This window comes from Carcharhinus amblyrhynchos, chromosome 3 (genome assembly GCF_965287045.1).
Source record: "Carcharhinus amblyrhynchos chromosome 3, sCarAmb.v2.hapA, whole genome shotgun sequence".
NCBI classification, from domain to species: domain Eukaryota; kingdom Metazoa; phylum Chordata; class Chondrichthyes; order Carcharhiniformes; family Carcharhinidae; genus Carcharhinus; species Carcharhinus amblyrhynchos.
In genome coordinates, this window is record NC_137326.1 from 130117645 (window position 1) to 130135753 (window position 18109).

At 44.5% G+C, this 18109-nt stretch overlaps 1 protein-coding gene across 1 annotated transcript in view; it reads left to right on the plus strand.

The window, feature by feature from the left end:
* Positions 1-18109, plus strand: part of LOC145341129 (mediator of RNA polymerase II transcription subunit 12-like protein) — a 564757-nt gene that overhangs the window by 458602 nt on the left and 88046 nt on the right. The window contains 4 exon segments of the mRNA XM_080186002.1: positions 5125-5226; positions 7713-7826; positions 8709-8926; positions 15254-15442. Coding sequence (XP_080042128.1) covers positions 5125-5226; positions 7713-7826; positions 8709-8926; positions 15254-15442 — 623 coding nt within the window.

Genomic DNA, 18109 nt, shown 5'->3' on the forward strand with positions numbered 1-18109 from the left:
TAAGAATCCATTGATGACATTGAAACCATTGCCAATTATCAGAAAAACCCATCTGGTTCACTGGTGTCCTTTAGGGAAGGAAATCTGCCGTCCTTATCTGGTCTGGCCTACATGTGACTCCAGGGCCACAGCAATGTGGCTGACTCTGAACTGTCCACCAAGGGCAACCAGGGATGGGCAGTAAGTGCTGGGCAGCCAGTGACGCCCACACCCCACGAATGAATAAAATTGCCTTGAACAGCCCTATACCATTTCCGTCCCCATAAAACATAGATTATTGTCATACAGATCAGGAGACTCTAGGTTCATCCTTTCACATGTACCACATCAACTGATTTTTAACTACAGCAGGCAGAAGACCCGGGGTACGTTTTAAAAAGAATTTGGGTCTCTCCCTCCTCCACCAATTCGGGCAGTGAATTTCAGACACCCACCATCCTTTGCATAAAAAAATTCTTCCTCGTATCCCCTCTACAACCTCCGCCACGTATCTTGAATCTATGTCCCTAGTTTGAGAATTCTCCACCAAGGGAAACACAGTTTAATGTGGAGAAGTGTGAGGTAATTCATTTCGGTAGGAATAACAGATGTGTTGAGTATAGGGCTAACGGGAGGACTTTGAATAGTGTGGAGGAGCAGAGGGATCTAGGTGTATGTGTACATAGATCCCTGAAAGTTGGGAATCAAGTAGATAAGGTTGTTAAGAAGGCATACGGTGTCTTGGCGTTTATTGGTAGGGGGATTGAATTTAGGAGTCGCAGCGTCATGATGCAACTGTACACAACTCTGGTGCGGCTGCACTTGGAGTATTGTGTGCAGTTCTGGTCCCCACATTACAGGAAGGATGTAGAGGCTTTGGAGAGGGTGCAGAGGAGGTTTACCAGGATGTTGCCTGGTGTGGAGGGGAGATCCTATGAGGAGAGACTGAGAGATTTGGGGTTGTTTTCACTGGAAAGAAGGCGGCTAAGAGGGGACCTTATTGAAACATATAAGATGATTAGAGGTTTAGACAGGGTGGATAGTGATAGCCTTTTTCCTAGGATGGAGAAAGCTAGCATGAGGGGGCATGGCTTTAAATTAAGGGGGGGTAGTTATAGGACTGATGTCAGGGGTAGGTTCTTTACCCAGAGGGTGGTGAGGGACTGGAATGCCCTGCCAGCTGCAGTTGTAAATGCGCCTAGTTTGGGGGCGTTTAAGAGATCTGTGGATAGGTTTATGGACGAAATGGGATTGGTTTAGATTAGTGGGTTAGTGTTGTTTTTTTCTTAAAAGCTGGTCGGCGCAACATCGTGGGCCGAAGGGCCTGTTCTGCGCTGTAATGTTCTATGTTCTATGTTCTATTCCCCTCATAATTTTGTATACCTCTATCAAGTCACCCCTCAGCCTTTTTGTAGAAATATTGAGAAATAGAAAATTAAATCCAACATCAAGAAAAAGAGGCCTCCAATGCGAGTGAAGAACAAATATTAAGGAGCAGTATTTCATGAGTACTGGAATGATGCTCTGGATTAAGATAGTGAAGATGAAATGTCTGGAATGGTTCAAAAGATATTTGAATATTGCTGAAAAAATGAGACATTCTGTCAAAACATTTCATTTTACACCCATCAGGACAGATTCACAACAATGCCAAATCTAAAGGGAACAGCAATTTATACTTTTAGTTGCCAGGGGGAACTAAAAGTTTTTTTAAAAATATTCATTCATGGGATGTGGGCATTGCTGGCTGGGCCAGCATTTGTTGCCCATCCCTAACTGCCTTTGAACTGAGTGGCTTGCTGGACCATTTTGGTGCAGTGGCACAGTGGTTAGCACTGCTGCCTCACAGTGCCAGGGACTCAGGTTCAATTCTGGCCTTGGGTAACTGTATGAAATTTGCACATTCTCCCGTGTTTGTCTGGGTTTTCTCCGGGTGCTCTGGTTTCCTCTCACCATCCAAAGGTTATCAGGTCAGGTGGATTGGTTATGCTAAATTGTCCCTTAGTCTCCAAAGATGTGCAGGTTATGAGGATTAGCAGAGTAAACACATGGGGTTGTGGGGATCCAGACAGGGGAGGGCCTTGGTAAGATGCTCTAACAGAGAGTTAGTGCAGGCTCAATGGACCACGTGGTCTACTTCTGCACTGCAGGGAGTCTATGATTCTATAATTTCAGAGGGCTGTAAAGAGTGTACTACATTGCTTTGGGCCAGGAGTCACAAGTAAGCCAGACGAGGCAAGGATGGCAGATTTCCTTCCCTACAGGACATTGCATACTGTAGTTAGATGGAGTGGCTGGAGATTTATTGGTGCCAATAATATGGGTAGTAGCGCAAGCTGAGCTGATAATTTAGTTGCACTAATTAGTGTTTGTGTACGTAAGTAGTAAACAGTGGCACCAAATGAATGGCAGTGTTGGGAGAGGATAGAAAGGATGGAAAGTACTGGTCATCAACGATGGGCAATCCATGATGGACTTCCTGGTAGTCAACAGGAACTTGCCGAAGGGAAGCTGTAGGTTCTATAGGAATGTTAGAAGCTTGGTGATGAGACTGATTGTGGAAATCGCAGACTGGGATATGTTTTGACAGCTTCTTAGAACTCTTGTCACACCTTAGTCCAGACTTGCCCTTGAGCATCTGTTGCAGTTCTGAAATAAGGACTTGGATTTATCTAATTGCCTTATAGGGCAGCCCGGTGGCACAGTGGTAAGCACTGTTGCCTCACTGTCTGTGCGGAGTCTGCACTTTCTTCCTGCTTCTGCGTGATTCCCCCCCACCTCCCCACCCCACCCCCAACAGTCTGAAAGATGTGCTGGTTAGGTGCATTGGCTATGCTAAATTCTCCCTCGGTGTACCCGATCCAGCGCTGGAGTGTGCTGAATCGGGGATTTTCACAGTAACCTCTTGCAGCGTTGATGCCAATCAACTGGAAACATTAATAAATAAACTTTAAAAAAAAGTTTCCGTCTTAAGCGACGTTGCGTTTCCATGAATTAATGTGCAATGAATCATTCTGAAATGCCTTGTTATTTGGAAAAACAAAACCTGGTTTGTATACAAGAAGATCTCACTAGCAGCAGTAAAGTGATTGGAGTTTATTTATTAGTGTTGGGAGAATTCCCAGCTCTTCAATGGGATTTTTGACATCCACTTAAGCATTGGAGGTGTCATACCAAGATTTTGTTTCATGACTTATTCAAATGATACACAAGAAATAGAAGTGGACCATAAGGCCCGTTGAACCTGCATTCATCATGATCGTGGCTGATGTTGGGCTTCTGTTCCAGTTCTGTGTTCATTCCCCGTATCACTTAATTCCCTGAATATATCCAATAAATCTCCAGCCACCCCATCTAACTACAATTTCCAGTGTCCTATAGGGAAAGAAATCTGCCATCTTTGCCTAGTCTGGAGTACTTGTGACTCCTGAAAGAAATCTGCCATCTTTGCCTAGTCTGGAGTACTTGTGACTCCTGACCCACAACAATCAGAAATCTGTCTACCCAGCTCTATCAAAGCAGTGGTCTGTCACTGTTGCCTCGCAGGGAGGAACGTGCGCCGTTGTAGCTCAGGAATGCTGTACTTATATCCCAGACGCCTCTGAAAATATCACCAAGCTGGCCGACCATATGAAGAAACAGGCTGCTCAAATTCAAAAGATTGGTCGTGAATTTCATGATTATGACCCACCAGATTGGTTGGGATGGTTGGGTCACGGATTATTTGATTGGATCTTTAAAGCCTTCATGCTATTGCTGCTGGGGATAGGATTGCTTGGTTGCATGTGTGAGTGCATTTTTAATCGGGTCATGGATACACCTATTTGACTAGTTGTCATGATATGACAAAAGGAAGGAATGTGAAGTTGTACGAATGAAGTAGTGGCATGATGGGAAAACTGGTCAAGTATTTGGTACAAAATAAGGAAAGCTAATTAAGCTATTCTAAAATGCCAGACCCCTGTAAGACTGATTCCGCATAACGTAAGACATGAATAAGACCAGAGAAGGTCAAGTTATGCCTGCCCTCTGTAAGACCTGATAAGACTGACTCCACATAACTTAGGGCTGGATGAGTGAGGCGAGATAAGGTCAGAAATGACAAAGTCATCGGCCTTCTTCTGTTCTATCAAAAGGACAAGATAAAGGTATGAATGATGAGACAAAGAGTTTTAGGAGATCAGCAGGTTGTATCATTTTTTATGACATTACTTATGATGCCACGATTTGATCAACTTCCTGAACAAGCTCGGGTTATGCAAACTGATAATGAATATGTATAAATAAATTGATTCTTTATGCAAGGGCGGACTTGAGGAAGAATCAGCAAATCGTAACGACGGCTCTCTGAACTCAAGTTTTTGCCAATACTGCATCAGTATTTTGTAAATAAAGACTAGTTATTTTGTTGGAATGAACTTTGTTGAGTCTTTCTACCACAGTCAAGAAGCAGGAAAATTTCCACTTCGACAACTGGAGTGTGAAATGCATAACCTATAACTTTCAGACTCAGAGAAGAGCTAGCAACAGAACCAAAGAGTCATGATACTTTATTATACTTTATTACGGTGGCACGGTGACACAGTGGTGAGCACTGCTACCTCACAGTGCCAGGGACATTCCTGGCTTGGGTCACTGTCTATATGGAGTTTGCATTTTCTCCCCATGTTTGCCTGGGTTTCCTCCGGGTGCACCGATTTTCAAAGATGTCCACAGTCCAAAGATGTGCGGGTTAGGTTGATTGGCCATGCTAAATTGCCCCTTAGTGTCAGGGGGATTAGCAGGACAAATATATGGGGTTACAGGGATAGGGCCTGGGTGGGATTGTGGTTGGTACAGTCTTGATGGACAGAATGGCCTGCACTGTAGGGATTCTATGATTCACCCTTGGCTAATGGAGACATTTTGGTGAACATTTTAGAGATAGTGATGCTGATGAATACTGATGTCCTTTCATGTACTGCCACCGCAAGCTACATTGAAGAGGGAGTTTTGAAGCCTGCTTATTTTGTGTATGAAGGAATATTTTCCAACTTTGGAGGTTCATGGGAGAAAGGCAGAGGAAAACTACAGCCTTTAGTGTTGAAAGCTGATTATTTTTCCTGTGAGATATTTATAATCTCTTTGAGTCTATGCTTCCTGCAGCCTGCGGTGATCCAGATGCAGAGCCAGGGGCCAGGATGACATGCCGACTTCTGCTGCATTTATTCAGAACACCACAAGTCAGCCCTTTCCCCCAGACTAATGGTAAGTTTCTGCTGATGGCCCTGTTCCTCTTTTTTAAGTTTTGGTATGAGGAACAAGCTGTCTTTATCCAGATTACTAAGAGGGTTGACCCACTGATCAGCCTCACAATCTGATAGTCTAACATCAGCAATTCTGTGTCCATGAATGAACACTTTAGGGGAAGTTTGCACATAAGCTTTTTCATTCATTGTTCGGTATTGACAATGATACTTTTTAAATACTGTACAGAACTGGACTTCAAGGTAAACTGAGTTATTGAGGTTGTGGGACAACGCAGAAGAATATAATGTGGGGTAATACACATGTGGGGTAAGATACAAATACAACTGTAATGGAGGATAGCGAATGTTGTCCCATTGTTTAAGAAGGGGAACAGAGACTTCCCCGGGAATTATAGACCGGTGAGTCTTACTTCTGTTGTGGGCAAGGTTTTAGAAAAAATTATTAGGGATAGGATTTATAGTTATTTGGAGAGTAATGAATTGATTGGAGGTAGTCAGCATGGTTTTGTAGCGGGGAGGTTGTGCCTTACTAACCTTATTGAGTTTTTTGAGAAAGTGACCAAAGAGGTGGATGGGGGTAAGGCAGTTGATGTGGTATATATGGATTTTAGTAAGGCGTTTGATAAGGTTCACCATGGTAGGCTTCTGCAGAAAATGCAGATGTATGGGATTGAGGGTAGTCTAGGAAATTGGATCAAGAATTGGCTAGCAGATAGGAGACAGAGGGTGGTGGTTGATGGTAAATATTCGTCATGGAGTTCGGTTACGAGTGGTGTGCCTCAGGGATCTGTTTTGGGGCCACTGCTGTTTGTAATTTTTATTAATGATCTGGATGAGGGTATAGTTGGGTGGATTAGTAAATTTGCTGATGACACCAAAGTCAGAGGTGTGGTAGATTGTGAGGAAGGGTGTCATAGTTTGCAGGGAGACTTAGACAGGTTGCAGAGCTCGGCCGAGAGGTGGCGGATGGAGTTTAATGCGGAGAAGTGTGAGGTAATTCACTTTGGTAGGAATAACAGATGTGTTGAGTATAAGGCTAACGGGAGGACTTTGAATAGTGTGGATGAGCAGAGGGATCTAGGTGTATGTGTACATAGATCCCTGAAAGTTGGGCACCAAGTAGATAAGGTTGTTAAGAAGGCATACGGTGTCTTGGCGTTTATTGGTAGGGGGATTGAATTTAGGAGTCACAGCGTCATGTTGCAACTGTACACAACTCTGGTGCGGCCGCACTTGGAGTACTGTGTGCAGTTCTGGTCCCCACATTACAGGAAGGATGTGGAGGCTTTGGAGAGGGTGCAGAGGAGGTTTACCAGGATGTTGCCCGGTATGGAGGGGAAGTCCTATGAGGAGAGACTGAGGGATTTGGGGTTGTTTTCGCTGGAAAGAAGGCGGCTAAGAGGGGATCTTATTGAAACATATAAGATGATTAGAGGTTTAGATAGGGTGGATAGTGATAGCCTTTTTCCTCGGATGGAGAAAGCTAGCACGAGGGGGCATGGCTTTAAATTAAGGGGGGGTAGTTATAGGACGGATGTCAGGGGTAGGTTCTTTACCCAGAGGGTGGTGAGGGATTGGAATGCCCTGCCTGCTGCAGTTGTAAATGCGCCTAGTTTGGGGGCGTTTAAGAGATCCGTGGATAGGTTTATGGACGAAAAGGGATTGGTTTAGATTAGTGGGTCATTGTTTTTTAACTGGTCGGTGCAACATCGTGGGCTGAAGGGCCTGTTCTGCGCTGTAGTGTTCTATGTTCTATGTTCTATGTAATGACTTCAATCAGACCATTGAGGTTGGCCCATTGGAGTAGGAACTTCCTGATTAAGGATCCAGTTGATGGGCTAATCAGGGAATCTTTGCCTTGTACTTAACTGGGAGTGTCAGTTCCTCTGATGCCCATGGAGGTTGACAGCTGACTGCAAGCACTCTGTATACTGCTATTCGAGTTTGAGAAGTGACCTGGTAGAAGCCTACAAGATTATGAGAGCCATGGACAGAGTGGATAATCAGAAGCTTTTTCCCAAGGTGGAAGAGTCAATTACTAGGGGGCGTAGGTTTAAGGTGTGAGGGGCAAGGTTTAAAGGAGATGCACGAGGCAGGTTTTTTTACACAGAAGGTGGTGGGTGCCTGGAACTCGCTGCCGGGGGAGGTAGTGGAAGCGGATATGGTAGTGACTTCTAAGGGACGTCTTGATAAGTACATGAATAGGATAGGAATAAAGAGATATGGTCTCGGAAGGGTAGGAGGTTTTAGTTCAGTCGGACAGCATGGTCGGTGCAGGCTTGGAGGGCCGAAGGGCCTGTTCCTGTGCTGTAATTTTCTTTGTTCTTTGCTCTTATTTGTACCATGTCTGCTCCCTGACTCCTGGGCATTGTTGATGTATTTTTCAGAGAGAGTGCAAAGTAACGTGGTGCCAGCCAATTTCATCAGAGTTCTACATATTTCTAATATATACCATTTCCTAAAGGCCCCTATTTCTTACAACAGGTAAATCTGCTCCTGGAATACGCTCATCCTGTGACCACCACCTTTTAGCTGCGGCACACAACAGCATAGAAGTGGGGGCTGTGTTTGCAGTTCTGAAGGCAATCCTGATGCTAGGTAAGTTATATCGTGGTTGCGATTATCAGCCTAGGGTATCTTAAAAGGTAGAGGTTGAAAGGGATTCACACCAAATAAGAGTAGTTGGCTAATGTAGCATCTTGTTGAATACTGTGATCCTGCCTCACACACAGAACAGATGTTCTACATTCTTTATCTGGTCTACAGCTTTACTTGGTCAGGCCAGCAGTTAATATGTTACAAGTGGTTTCAAAACGTCTGTACTATAAGGATTCAAGCTGGATCTGTGCTCCACATTACTGTCCCGTGACTCCTGCTGTTTGGTTGGATTATGCAATTGCAGAATTAAGCCCAGATAATTTTTTTATTCATTCATTGGATATGGGCGTCACTGGCTGGCCAGCATTTGTTGCCCATTCCCAGTTGACCTTAGTGGACTGTTGAGAGTCAGCCATATTGCTGTGGCTCTGGAGTCACATGTAGGCCAGATCAGGTAAGGACAGCAGATTTTCCTCCCTAAAGGACATGAGTGAAGTAAATGGGTTTTTTCCGATAATCAACAATGGTTTCATGGTCATCAGTAGATTCTTAATTCCAGATTTTTTTATTGAATTCAAATTCCCCCATCTGCCGTGGTGGGATTCGAAGCTCAGTCCCCAGAACATGAGCTGAGTTTCTGGATTTAGAGTCTAGCGATAATACCACTAGGCCATCGCCTCACATTCTGCCAGTTCTCACTGTCAAGCTCTCCCCATGTGAAGAGAGGCTGTTTGAGTGAGGCATCAGTGAGCTTTCTGTCATTGGACAGGAAGCCCAGCCACAGCTGGTACCTTTAGGGAGAGATTAAGACAGAAGGGATCTCACTCTGTCGAAAGGTTTTAGAGGGCGAATATAGATGACTGATTTGTTGTTCATGTCTAGGTGATGCTGAATTGGGCAGCAATAATGTTAATTCCTCCAACACTGATGACTTCACCGTGACCAGCCTGCTGGCTCCCATCAGTATTCTCGATGACATCACTGAAGATGATGTTCTGAGTTCCACCAAAAACCCCAAGTCAATCAGACGCACTGTTTCCATAGAAACTGCCAACCTGAGTGAATATGCCAGGTTTGTGCTTCGGACCATCTGTCAGCAGGTAAGAATTGACTTTGAGAAAGTAAGTTCTTGTACAAGTGATGGAAACTATAGTGTTAGTAAAGTGTTAAAATAATTTTTGAAGAGCTCTTGTGGTGACAGAGTCTTCAGAATGTAAGAACAAAATGGTACATTAACATCTTGAATTATTGGTTTCAAACCTAACAATAGCCAAACCATGAATATTACTTTTTGTAGGAGGTTTTAGGGTTGCACAGCACTAGGGACTCAGGTTCAATTCTGGCCTCGGGTAGCTGTCAGTGTGGAGTTTGCACATTCTTCCCGTACCTGCTTGGGTTTCCTCCAGGTGCTCTGGTTTCCTCCCACAGTCCAAAGATATGCAGGTTAGATGGATTGGCCATGCTAAATTGACCAATTGTACAAGCTGTAAGTTACTCATGGGACTTGGTCAGCAAGTTCACAGATGACATGAGACGTGGTGGTGTCGTAAATTGGATTACAGAACAATATAGGGATGGTTAGATGGGCAGAATAATGGCAAATGGAATTTAACCCTGAAAAGTTTGATGTGATGCATTTTGGGAGGACTAACAAGTCAGGGGAATATGCAATGAATGGTAGAATACTTGGAAGTACAGAGAACCAGAGGAACCTTGGGATGCGTGTCCATAGATCCCTGAAGTCAGCAGGACTGGTGGTTAAAGAGATATATGGGATTCTTTCTTAGCCAAGGCACAGAATATAAGAAGTGAGAGGTTATGATGGAGCTATATAAATCGTTTGTTAGACCACAGCTAGAGTGCTTTGTATAGTTCTGATGGCCCCACGATAGGAAGGATGCGATTGCACTGGAGAGGGTGCAGAGAAGATTCACCAGGATGTTGCTGGGCTGGAGTGTTTCAACTGTGGAGAGGCTGGTTAGACTGGGATTGTTTTCCTTTGAGCAGAGAAGGCTGAGCGGTGTCCTGACTGAAGTGTACAAAATTATGAAGGACATAGGTAGGGTAAGTAGGAAGAAATGTTTCCCCTTAGGGGATGGGGGAGTCAGTAACCAGAGGATTTAAGCTAACAGATAGGAGATTTAGAGAAGATTTGAGGAAAAAGGTTTTCACCCAGAAGGCCGTGGGAGCACAGAACCCACTGCCTGAAAGGATGGTCGAGGCATTTAAGAAGCATTTAGATAGCACTTGAAATGCCATAGCGTTCATGGCTGTGGACCAAGTGCTGGAAAATGGGATTAGAATAGATAGGTGCTTGATGGAGTACTGTGTGCAGTTCTGGTCACCACACTATTAGAAAGGATGTGATTGCACTGGAGAGGGTGCAGCGGAGATTCACCTGGATATTGTCCGGGCTGGAGTATTTCAGCTATTGAAGAGAGACTGGTTAGGCTGGGGTTGTTTTACTTAGAGCAGAGAAGGCTGAAGGGATGACTTGATTGAGTACAAAATTATGAGGGACATAGATAGGGTAGACGCGATGAGCCAAAAGGCCTCTTTTAGTGCTGTAAAATTCTATGACTCTCTTTACACAAAAAGAGAGTCCATATTATTAAACAGTCTGATTCAGAATGGCTGTGGTGTAAAGCCAGTACTTTTGTAGCTGAGGCTTTAATACTTTGATGGAGCTATAGTTTAGCTACGTGGGCGGCACTGTGGCACAGTGGTTAGCACTACTACTTAATAGAGCTGGGGATCCGGGTTCGATTCCCGGCTTGGGTCACTGTCTGTGTGGAGTTTGCACATTCTCCCCGTGTCTGTGTGGGTTTCCTCTGGGTGCTTCAGTTTCCTTCCACAGTCTGAAAGACGTGCTGGTTAAGTGCATTGGCCGTGCTAAACTCTCCCTCAGTGTACCCGAACAGGCGCCGGAGTGTGGCGCTTCGGGGATTTTCACAGTAACTTCTTTGCAGTGTTAATGTGAGCTGACTTGTGACACTAATGAATAAACTTTAAAAAAACTTTATAAACTTTTAATTTGGTGAGCAGTGAAATTTCTTTCTGGCCTCACTCAAATCTTAGTTTCTTTGCCGGGTTCAGCTCCCCACCTCAGCCTACAGCAACTCTGCACTCAAAGGGTTGAAAAGCTCTCCTTTGTGCCGCGCCTGAACTCAGAAGTTAACCTTATCCAATCCCCCCACCACCCCACCCACCGCCTAACCCAGTCATTCTCGGAGAGACGTGTCACTTTCCTTCTGGAGCACCCCATGCCGGGACCTGGGCTGTGATTTGGTTTGGAAAGCTGTTACGTCGGTTGGTCTAATAACAGCCTTGAGACAGAATCTGTTTACTTTCACATTCCTGTCTTCCCACAGACTCCCGAGTACCGGTATCTTTCCCTACCAAAGCCTAATCTTTTTGGAAACGTTCTCGAATTCATTTGTGAAAAGCCCTTGCTCAAATAAATAGTTCCTTCATTGAAGAAAGAGAATCAGTTTTCGTTCTTCTGCGTTGAGATTTGATTCGCCCTCGAGAAGGCCTGGTACAATGGTAGTTATGTTCGCAGCTTAGTAATCGAGAAACTTGCACTAATAAACCGTAGACTTGAGCTCAAATACCACCATGGCCATCGGGGTGTTTAAAATTCTGTTAATAAATTTATTTTTATTCATTCAGGCTTGACTTGAGGTCATCCAAAACTCTGCTGTTCATGTTGTAACCCATACTGAGTCCCAATCCCCATCCTCCCCCTTTTCCTTGCCCATAATTTAATTAAAAAATAACACATTTGCTTCCAGTCGTGCAATCTCCTGCCTTTAAAGTTCCCATCTTTCTTTTCAAATCCTTCTATGGTCTTGCTGTTCTCTATCTCTGTAACCTCCTCCGGTCGCACAGCCCTCTGAAAAATATCTGCAATGCTCTAATTCTGGCCTTGTGGGCTTGCGCAGTCTCCCACCTATCCCTTTGCCCAGCTTTTTGGTCATCTGACTAATGCCACCTTATGTGCCTTAGTGTCATATTTTATTTTATGATGGTCCTATGAAGCGCCATCGACACTACAGTATGCAAAGACACCACATAATATAAGCGAATCGACAAGGTGTGTTTGTCGCTAGCTAGACCAGCATGTATTACCCATCACTAATTGCCCTTGTGAAGGTGGTCATGCTGCCTTCTTGAGCCCCTACAGTCCATGTGGTGTCGGTACACCCACAATGCAGTCAGGGAGGGAGTTCCAGGACTTTGACCCAACCGCAGTGCTGATATAGTTCCAAGTCAGTGTGATGTGGGAGTTGGAGGGGAATTTGGGTGTTCCCATTTGGTGCTTCCCTGGTCCTTTGGAAATTTCTATTGAAATGGAGGTGATAAATTGCAGTCTTGGCAATTGGGTATGAATTGCTGATCCCTTGCAAGGGATAGTTATGAGTCAACACATTGCCCTTGGAACTAGATTCATAAAAGGACCAGATGCAGTAGCGACAGCAAGTTTCCTTTCCTAAAGGACAGCTGAATAAGGCAGTTGAATTTTTATAGCATTCTGGTAGTTTTAGCGCTAATGTTAGGATGTAGATTGTGAGATTGAACAGGGGGAGGGGTTGTTTGGGTGATGGGGTTGAGGTTGGCTGAGCGATGAGGGGGGTTTGGCTGGGTGATGGGGAGGGGGACAGGTTGGCTGGGTGATGGGGAGGGGGACAGGTTGGCTGGGTGATGGGGAGCAGAAGGGGTTGGCTGGATGATGGGGGAGGGGTTGGCTGGGTGATGGGGAGAGGGAGGGGTTGGCTGGGTGATGGAGAGGGGGAGGGATTGGCTGGGTGATGGGGGGAAGGTGTTGGCTGGGTGATGGGGAGAGGGAGGGATTGGCTGGGTGATGGGGGGAAGGGGTTGGCTGAGTGATGGGGAGGGGTTGACTGGCTGATGGGGAGAGGGAGGGGTTGGCTGGGTGATGGGGAGAGGGAGCGGTTGGCTGGGTAATGGGGAGAGCGGAGGAGTTGGGTGATCGGGAGGGGTTGGGGCAAGTTTACAATGGACCTCACTGCACTGAACTTCAGGCAACTGAAAAAAAACCTTGCAAACCTCCTTATTAGAATAACCAAAGTGATCCCTTGTTGTGTTTGCCATAATGTTGAATTGGGATCATTGCTAACAACATAGTTTCCAAGACATGGAATTTGGTCATTTGTACTTTTATGCCTATTCCAGTCTAAGAAATATAATGCCAGATGTTACAACCTCCACAGAGAATGATAGCATTTGAAAGCAAGGAATTTTCATGACACCAACATTGGGAAAAGCCACATGGAAACAGCAAAGTTTTCTTTGTTGAGTTAAAAGGTCAGCTAAACCCATCAGAAACATAAGATGAACCAGACTTGGAAAGAGGGTTTGAGACATTAGGCAGCCAGAGTTTGTAACCTGTTCCAGTGAAGTTCAAGCTCTGAGAAATTTTATATCCAAGAAAACTTACAATCAGCTGCAAACCCTTTGGCTTTACAAAATCCTCTCTTTAACTTTAAAGCTTAAAACTCATCCAAGAACCTACAGGCCTATCACGCGAGAGACCGGACAGAGATATTTATAAATCTGGAAACATGCATGACCTTTATCTGTATCTAATCTTTGTGTGTGTGTGAGAGAATGAGTATGTTGGGTTTAATTCAGGGGTGAGAATAAATAGCCTCTTTTGTTTTAAAACTTACAAAAGCTTGCTATTGGATTATTTAATTTAAGTAAAGGCACTTCTCTTCCATACAAATGATACTAATCACGACAGTGAAAAAGCACATACATTCTGTCCGTGACAAATCGTTAAAACTTTCACTGTAACAAGTCAACTAAAACAAACATGATTCAACACATTTAACGGGCAGAAGGATATTTTAAATAAAAAACTAAATTTCATCACAAGTAGTTTACACAACTAACATACATAGTTTCAAGTGCTCACATTACTTCCCACACAAATGTGGTACCATATGCAATTTGAAAGTCTTTCCAACTTTGCCTCTGTTATGTGGGATCTTTCACTTTCTACTGGATTGTATTTATCCTCGAGTCATGTTCACCAGCAGCCATATTCCACCTGAAGTCACCAGATCCAATTAACACCAGCAATGTGCATGTCTCTGAACCCCCTCTCACTTGGTCATGACAGTACTGATGACACAGAATCCCAGAGACTCCCTTCTCCAATCCCTTTAAATGGTTTTGTGGGCCCCAGCATTACTGAAACAAGAAGTCTGTCTTGTCCTATCCACAATCTCATGCTGTTCCTGCCTTTCCTGCCCTTTCCAGCTGTATGACATAGAGTAACACAGTCTCTGCTACATTCTCAGAGCCTTACTTCAATACTAGGAATAGTTCTGAACTGCAGGCTGTGTTCTGAACTGTCTGCAGCAAGACTAAAATCCAACACCGATGCAATTAGCTTTCTATTTGTCTTTTTCTTCTTAACTTTGAGTGCCCACAACAACCTCAGGTCACATGAGCACTTCTTAAAAACTCATGATGCCACAAAAGAAGGTAGAGGAGAGTATGTCCAGGGTGCCTGGGGTCCTTGATTATGATTATGGTGTTCAGGCCCCTTCCTGGCTTTGACTGTCCCTAAATCTCCTCAACTCTACAACCCCCTGGGAACACTGCAGTCTTCTATTCCTGGCCTCTGTGAAGCCCCAGATCCTTCCTGGACCATTGGTGATCATATCATCAGTGTTTAATTCTGAAACTCTGGTGTTCTATCTTTATCCTCCTTTAAGACAATGCTTAAAACAGCCTGTCTAACTGAGTTACTGTCACCTGTGCTAATATCTCCTTATATCTCCCCTCCTCCACAGGGTGGCATGGTGGCACAGTGGTTAGCACTGCTGCCTCATAGCAGCAGAGACTTGGGTTCAATTCTCGGCTTGGATCACTTGTGTGGAGTTTGCACGTTCTCCTCAGGTTTCTTTCAGATGATCCAGTTTCTTCCCACAGTCCAAAGGTTAGGTGGATTGGCCATGCTAAAATTCTCCCTTAGTGTCAGGGGGACTAGCTAGGGTAAATGCATGGAGTTGTGGGGATAGGGCCAGGGTGGGATTGTGGTCAGTACAGACGCAGTGGGCTGAATGGCTTCCTTCTGCACTATAGGATTCTAATTTTATCTGATTGTGGCTCTGTGAATGCCTCTGCTGTTTTTCTCTGTAAAAAAAAACCTCTCTAAATATACCTTGATGTATGCATCATGAGTAATTTGTGCAAACACCTGGCTGTGCAATGTGGGACCAGTAAGAAACCACAGCTCCACAATGAACAAATATGTAATTGTTTTAAAGAAGCTGTCTTGTTTTACCACATAACGGAGAATAGGTAGCCGTTACCTCATGTTCTTTCTCCTTACCAATCAATGCAGTTTATGTTTAGATACAACATTCTGCTTTCCATTTTACTCTTGACAGGAGTGGGTGGGGGAGCATTGCCTAAAGGAGCCGGAGAGACTGTGTACCGACAAGGATCTAATACTCGACCCAGTCCTCTCAAACAAGCAGGCAAGGCAACTCCTGCAGCTTATCTGTTACCCGCATGGCCTTAAAGAATGTGTGGAAGGAGACAATCCGCAGCGTCAGCATGTCAAGCACATCCTTCAGGTAAGAGGAGTGAAGATAGCACAAGATTTACCTCTTGGGTCTAATGTCTTCGTACTTTCTTTCTGAATAGGGTTGTTCATCTGACTGAAATAACATAAAATATAAATTAGGCAATGGAACCGTGTCTTTGAGAAATCTATAAAATTAATATCTTCAGACTGTGCTATATACAGATTAATCAATAGTAATAACTTTGTCAAAGAAAACACTTAGGATTTAAATAAAGCACAGCTTGGCTCAGATGGTTATTTCTCTTACCTCTGAGTTCACATAATCTACATTGACATTTTTTACACTGAGGGAGAGGTGCATCATCAGGTTCTCCTTTTGGATATGACTTTCATTGTCATCCAAATCTGGTTACGTGATTCGAAGGGTAGAGACTTCTCCTGTTTGGGTTAACATTTCTCCCTCAATCGTCATACTAGCTGCTCGTGGAATCTTTGTTGCTTTGCAGAATGGCTGCTGCACGTGAAGAGAGCACATTTTGAGGAAAAAATCATTCTGTGTTTGACAGATTTCTAAATACCAGTGACCAAAAGAGATAAGGGGATAGTGTGGTTGGGGAGGGTGGTGGGAAAAGGGCAACCTAGAACAAGAGGTCACAGGTATAGGTTGTGAGGTGGCAGATTTAATACCGAGATGAGGAGGGGCTACTTCTCACAGAGGGTGGTGGATTTGAGGAACTTGCTGCTCCTTAATGCAGTGGAGTCTGAATCGTTGAATGGTGCATTGGTGAGGCCGCAGCTGGAGTACTGTGTGCAGTTTTGGGCGCCGCACCTGCGCAAAGATATTTTGGCCTTGGAGGGAGTGCAGAGGAGGTTTACTAGGCTGATACCGGAGTTGAGGGGGTTGAGCTATGAGGAGAGGCTGAATAAACTAGGCTTGTACTCATTGGAGTTTAGAAGAATGAGGGGAGATCTCATTGAGACGTATAAGATGATGAATGGGATGGATAGGATAGAGGTGGAGAGACTCTTCCCGCTCAAAAAAGACAGTAGGACTAGGGGGCACAGCCTCAAGATAAAGGGGGGGCGGCTTAGAACGGAGTTGAGGAGGAACTTCTTCACTCAAAGGGTGGTGAATCTCTGGAATTCTCTGCCCGTTGAAGTGGTGGAGGCTGCCTCGCTAAATATTTTTAAGACGCAAGTTGATGGGTTTTTGATAAGAGAGGGGATTAAGGGTTATGGGGGGAGGGCGGGAATATGGAACTGAGCCACGACAGATCAGCCATGATCTTATTGAATGGCGGGGCAGGCTCGAAGGGCTAGATGGCCTACTCCTGCTCCTATTTCTTATGTTCTTATGTTCTTATGTTCTTGTGTTTCACAAGGTTGTTAAGAAGGCGTACGGTGTCTTGGCGTTTATTGGTAGGGGGATTGAATTTAGGAGTCGCAGCATCATGTTGCAACTGTACACAACTCTGGTGCGGCCGCACTTGGAGTACTGTGTGCAGTTCTGGTCCCCACATTACAGGAAGGATGTCGAGGCTTTGGAGAGGGTGCAGAGGAGGTTTACCAGGATGTTGCCTGGTATGCAGGGGAGGTCCTATGAGGAGAGACTGAGGGATTTGGGGTTGTTTTCACTGGAAAGAAGGCGGCTAAGAGGGGATCTTATAGAAACATATAAGATGATTAGAGGTTTAGATAGGGTGGATGGTGATAGCCTGTTTCCTCGGATGGAGAAATCTAGCACGAGGGGGCATGGCTTTAAATTAAGGGGGGGTAGTTATAGGACGGATGTCAGGGGCAGGTTCTTTACCCAGAGGGTGGTGAGGGACTGGAATGCCCTGCCTGCTGCAGTTGTAAATGCGCCTAGTTTGTGGGCGTTTAAGAGATTGGTGGATAGGTTTATGGACGAAAAGGGATTGGTTTAGATTAGTGGGTCAATGTTTTTTTTTGTTTTTTTTTAAAAATAAGACTGGTCGGCACAACATTGTGGGCCGAAGGGCCTGTTCCGCGCTGTAATGTTCTATGTTCTATGTTCTATGTTCAAGGAGATAGATGTATTTCTAATAAAAGAGGAAAGGGGATATGGGGAACAGGTGAGGAGGTGGATTTGAGACCAGGGAGGGATCAGCCATGATCTGCTTGAATGGCAGAGCAGGCTCAAAGGGCTGAATTTACCTTCTGCTGCTCCTAATTCCGATGATCATATTGAACGGTAGACTAAGCTTGATGGGCTCAATGGCCAACTGCTGCTCCTATTTGTGAAGTGTTTTCTTAGTCTTTTGAGATTGTCATAAGGTGTTATATAAGTTAAAGTCTTCTAAGTTTGTCCGGAATCAAACATTTTCAATATAATGGTCTTGTAAAAGGGTCATTGAAAAATTACTTTGTCAACAATCACTTTGGGTTATGTTATTTTCTGTTCTTCAGGTATTTGTTCACTACGACAGAGCAGATGGTTTGCTGGAGAGAATTGCTCAATATAATGGAGCTTTGTAATAATGAGGGGAGATCTTATAGAAACATATAAGATTATGAAGGGAATAGATAAGATAGAAGCAGGAAGGTTGTTTCCACTAGTGGGTGAAACTAGAACTAGGGGTCATGACCTCAAAATAAGGGAGAGCAGATTTAGGACTGAGTTGAGGAGGAACTTCTTCACCCAAAGGGTTGTGAATCTGTGGAATTCCCTGCCCAGTGAAGCAGTTGAGGCTACCTC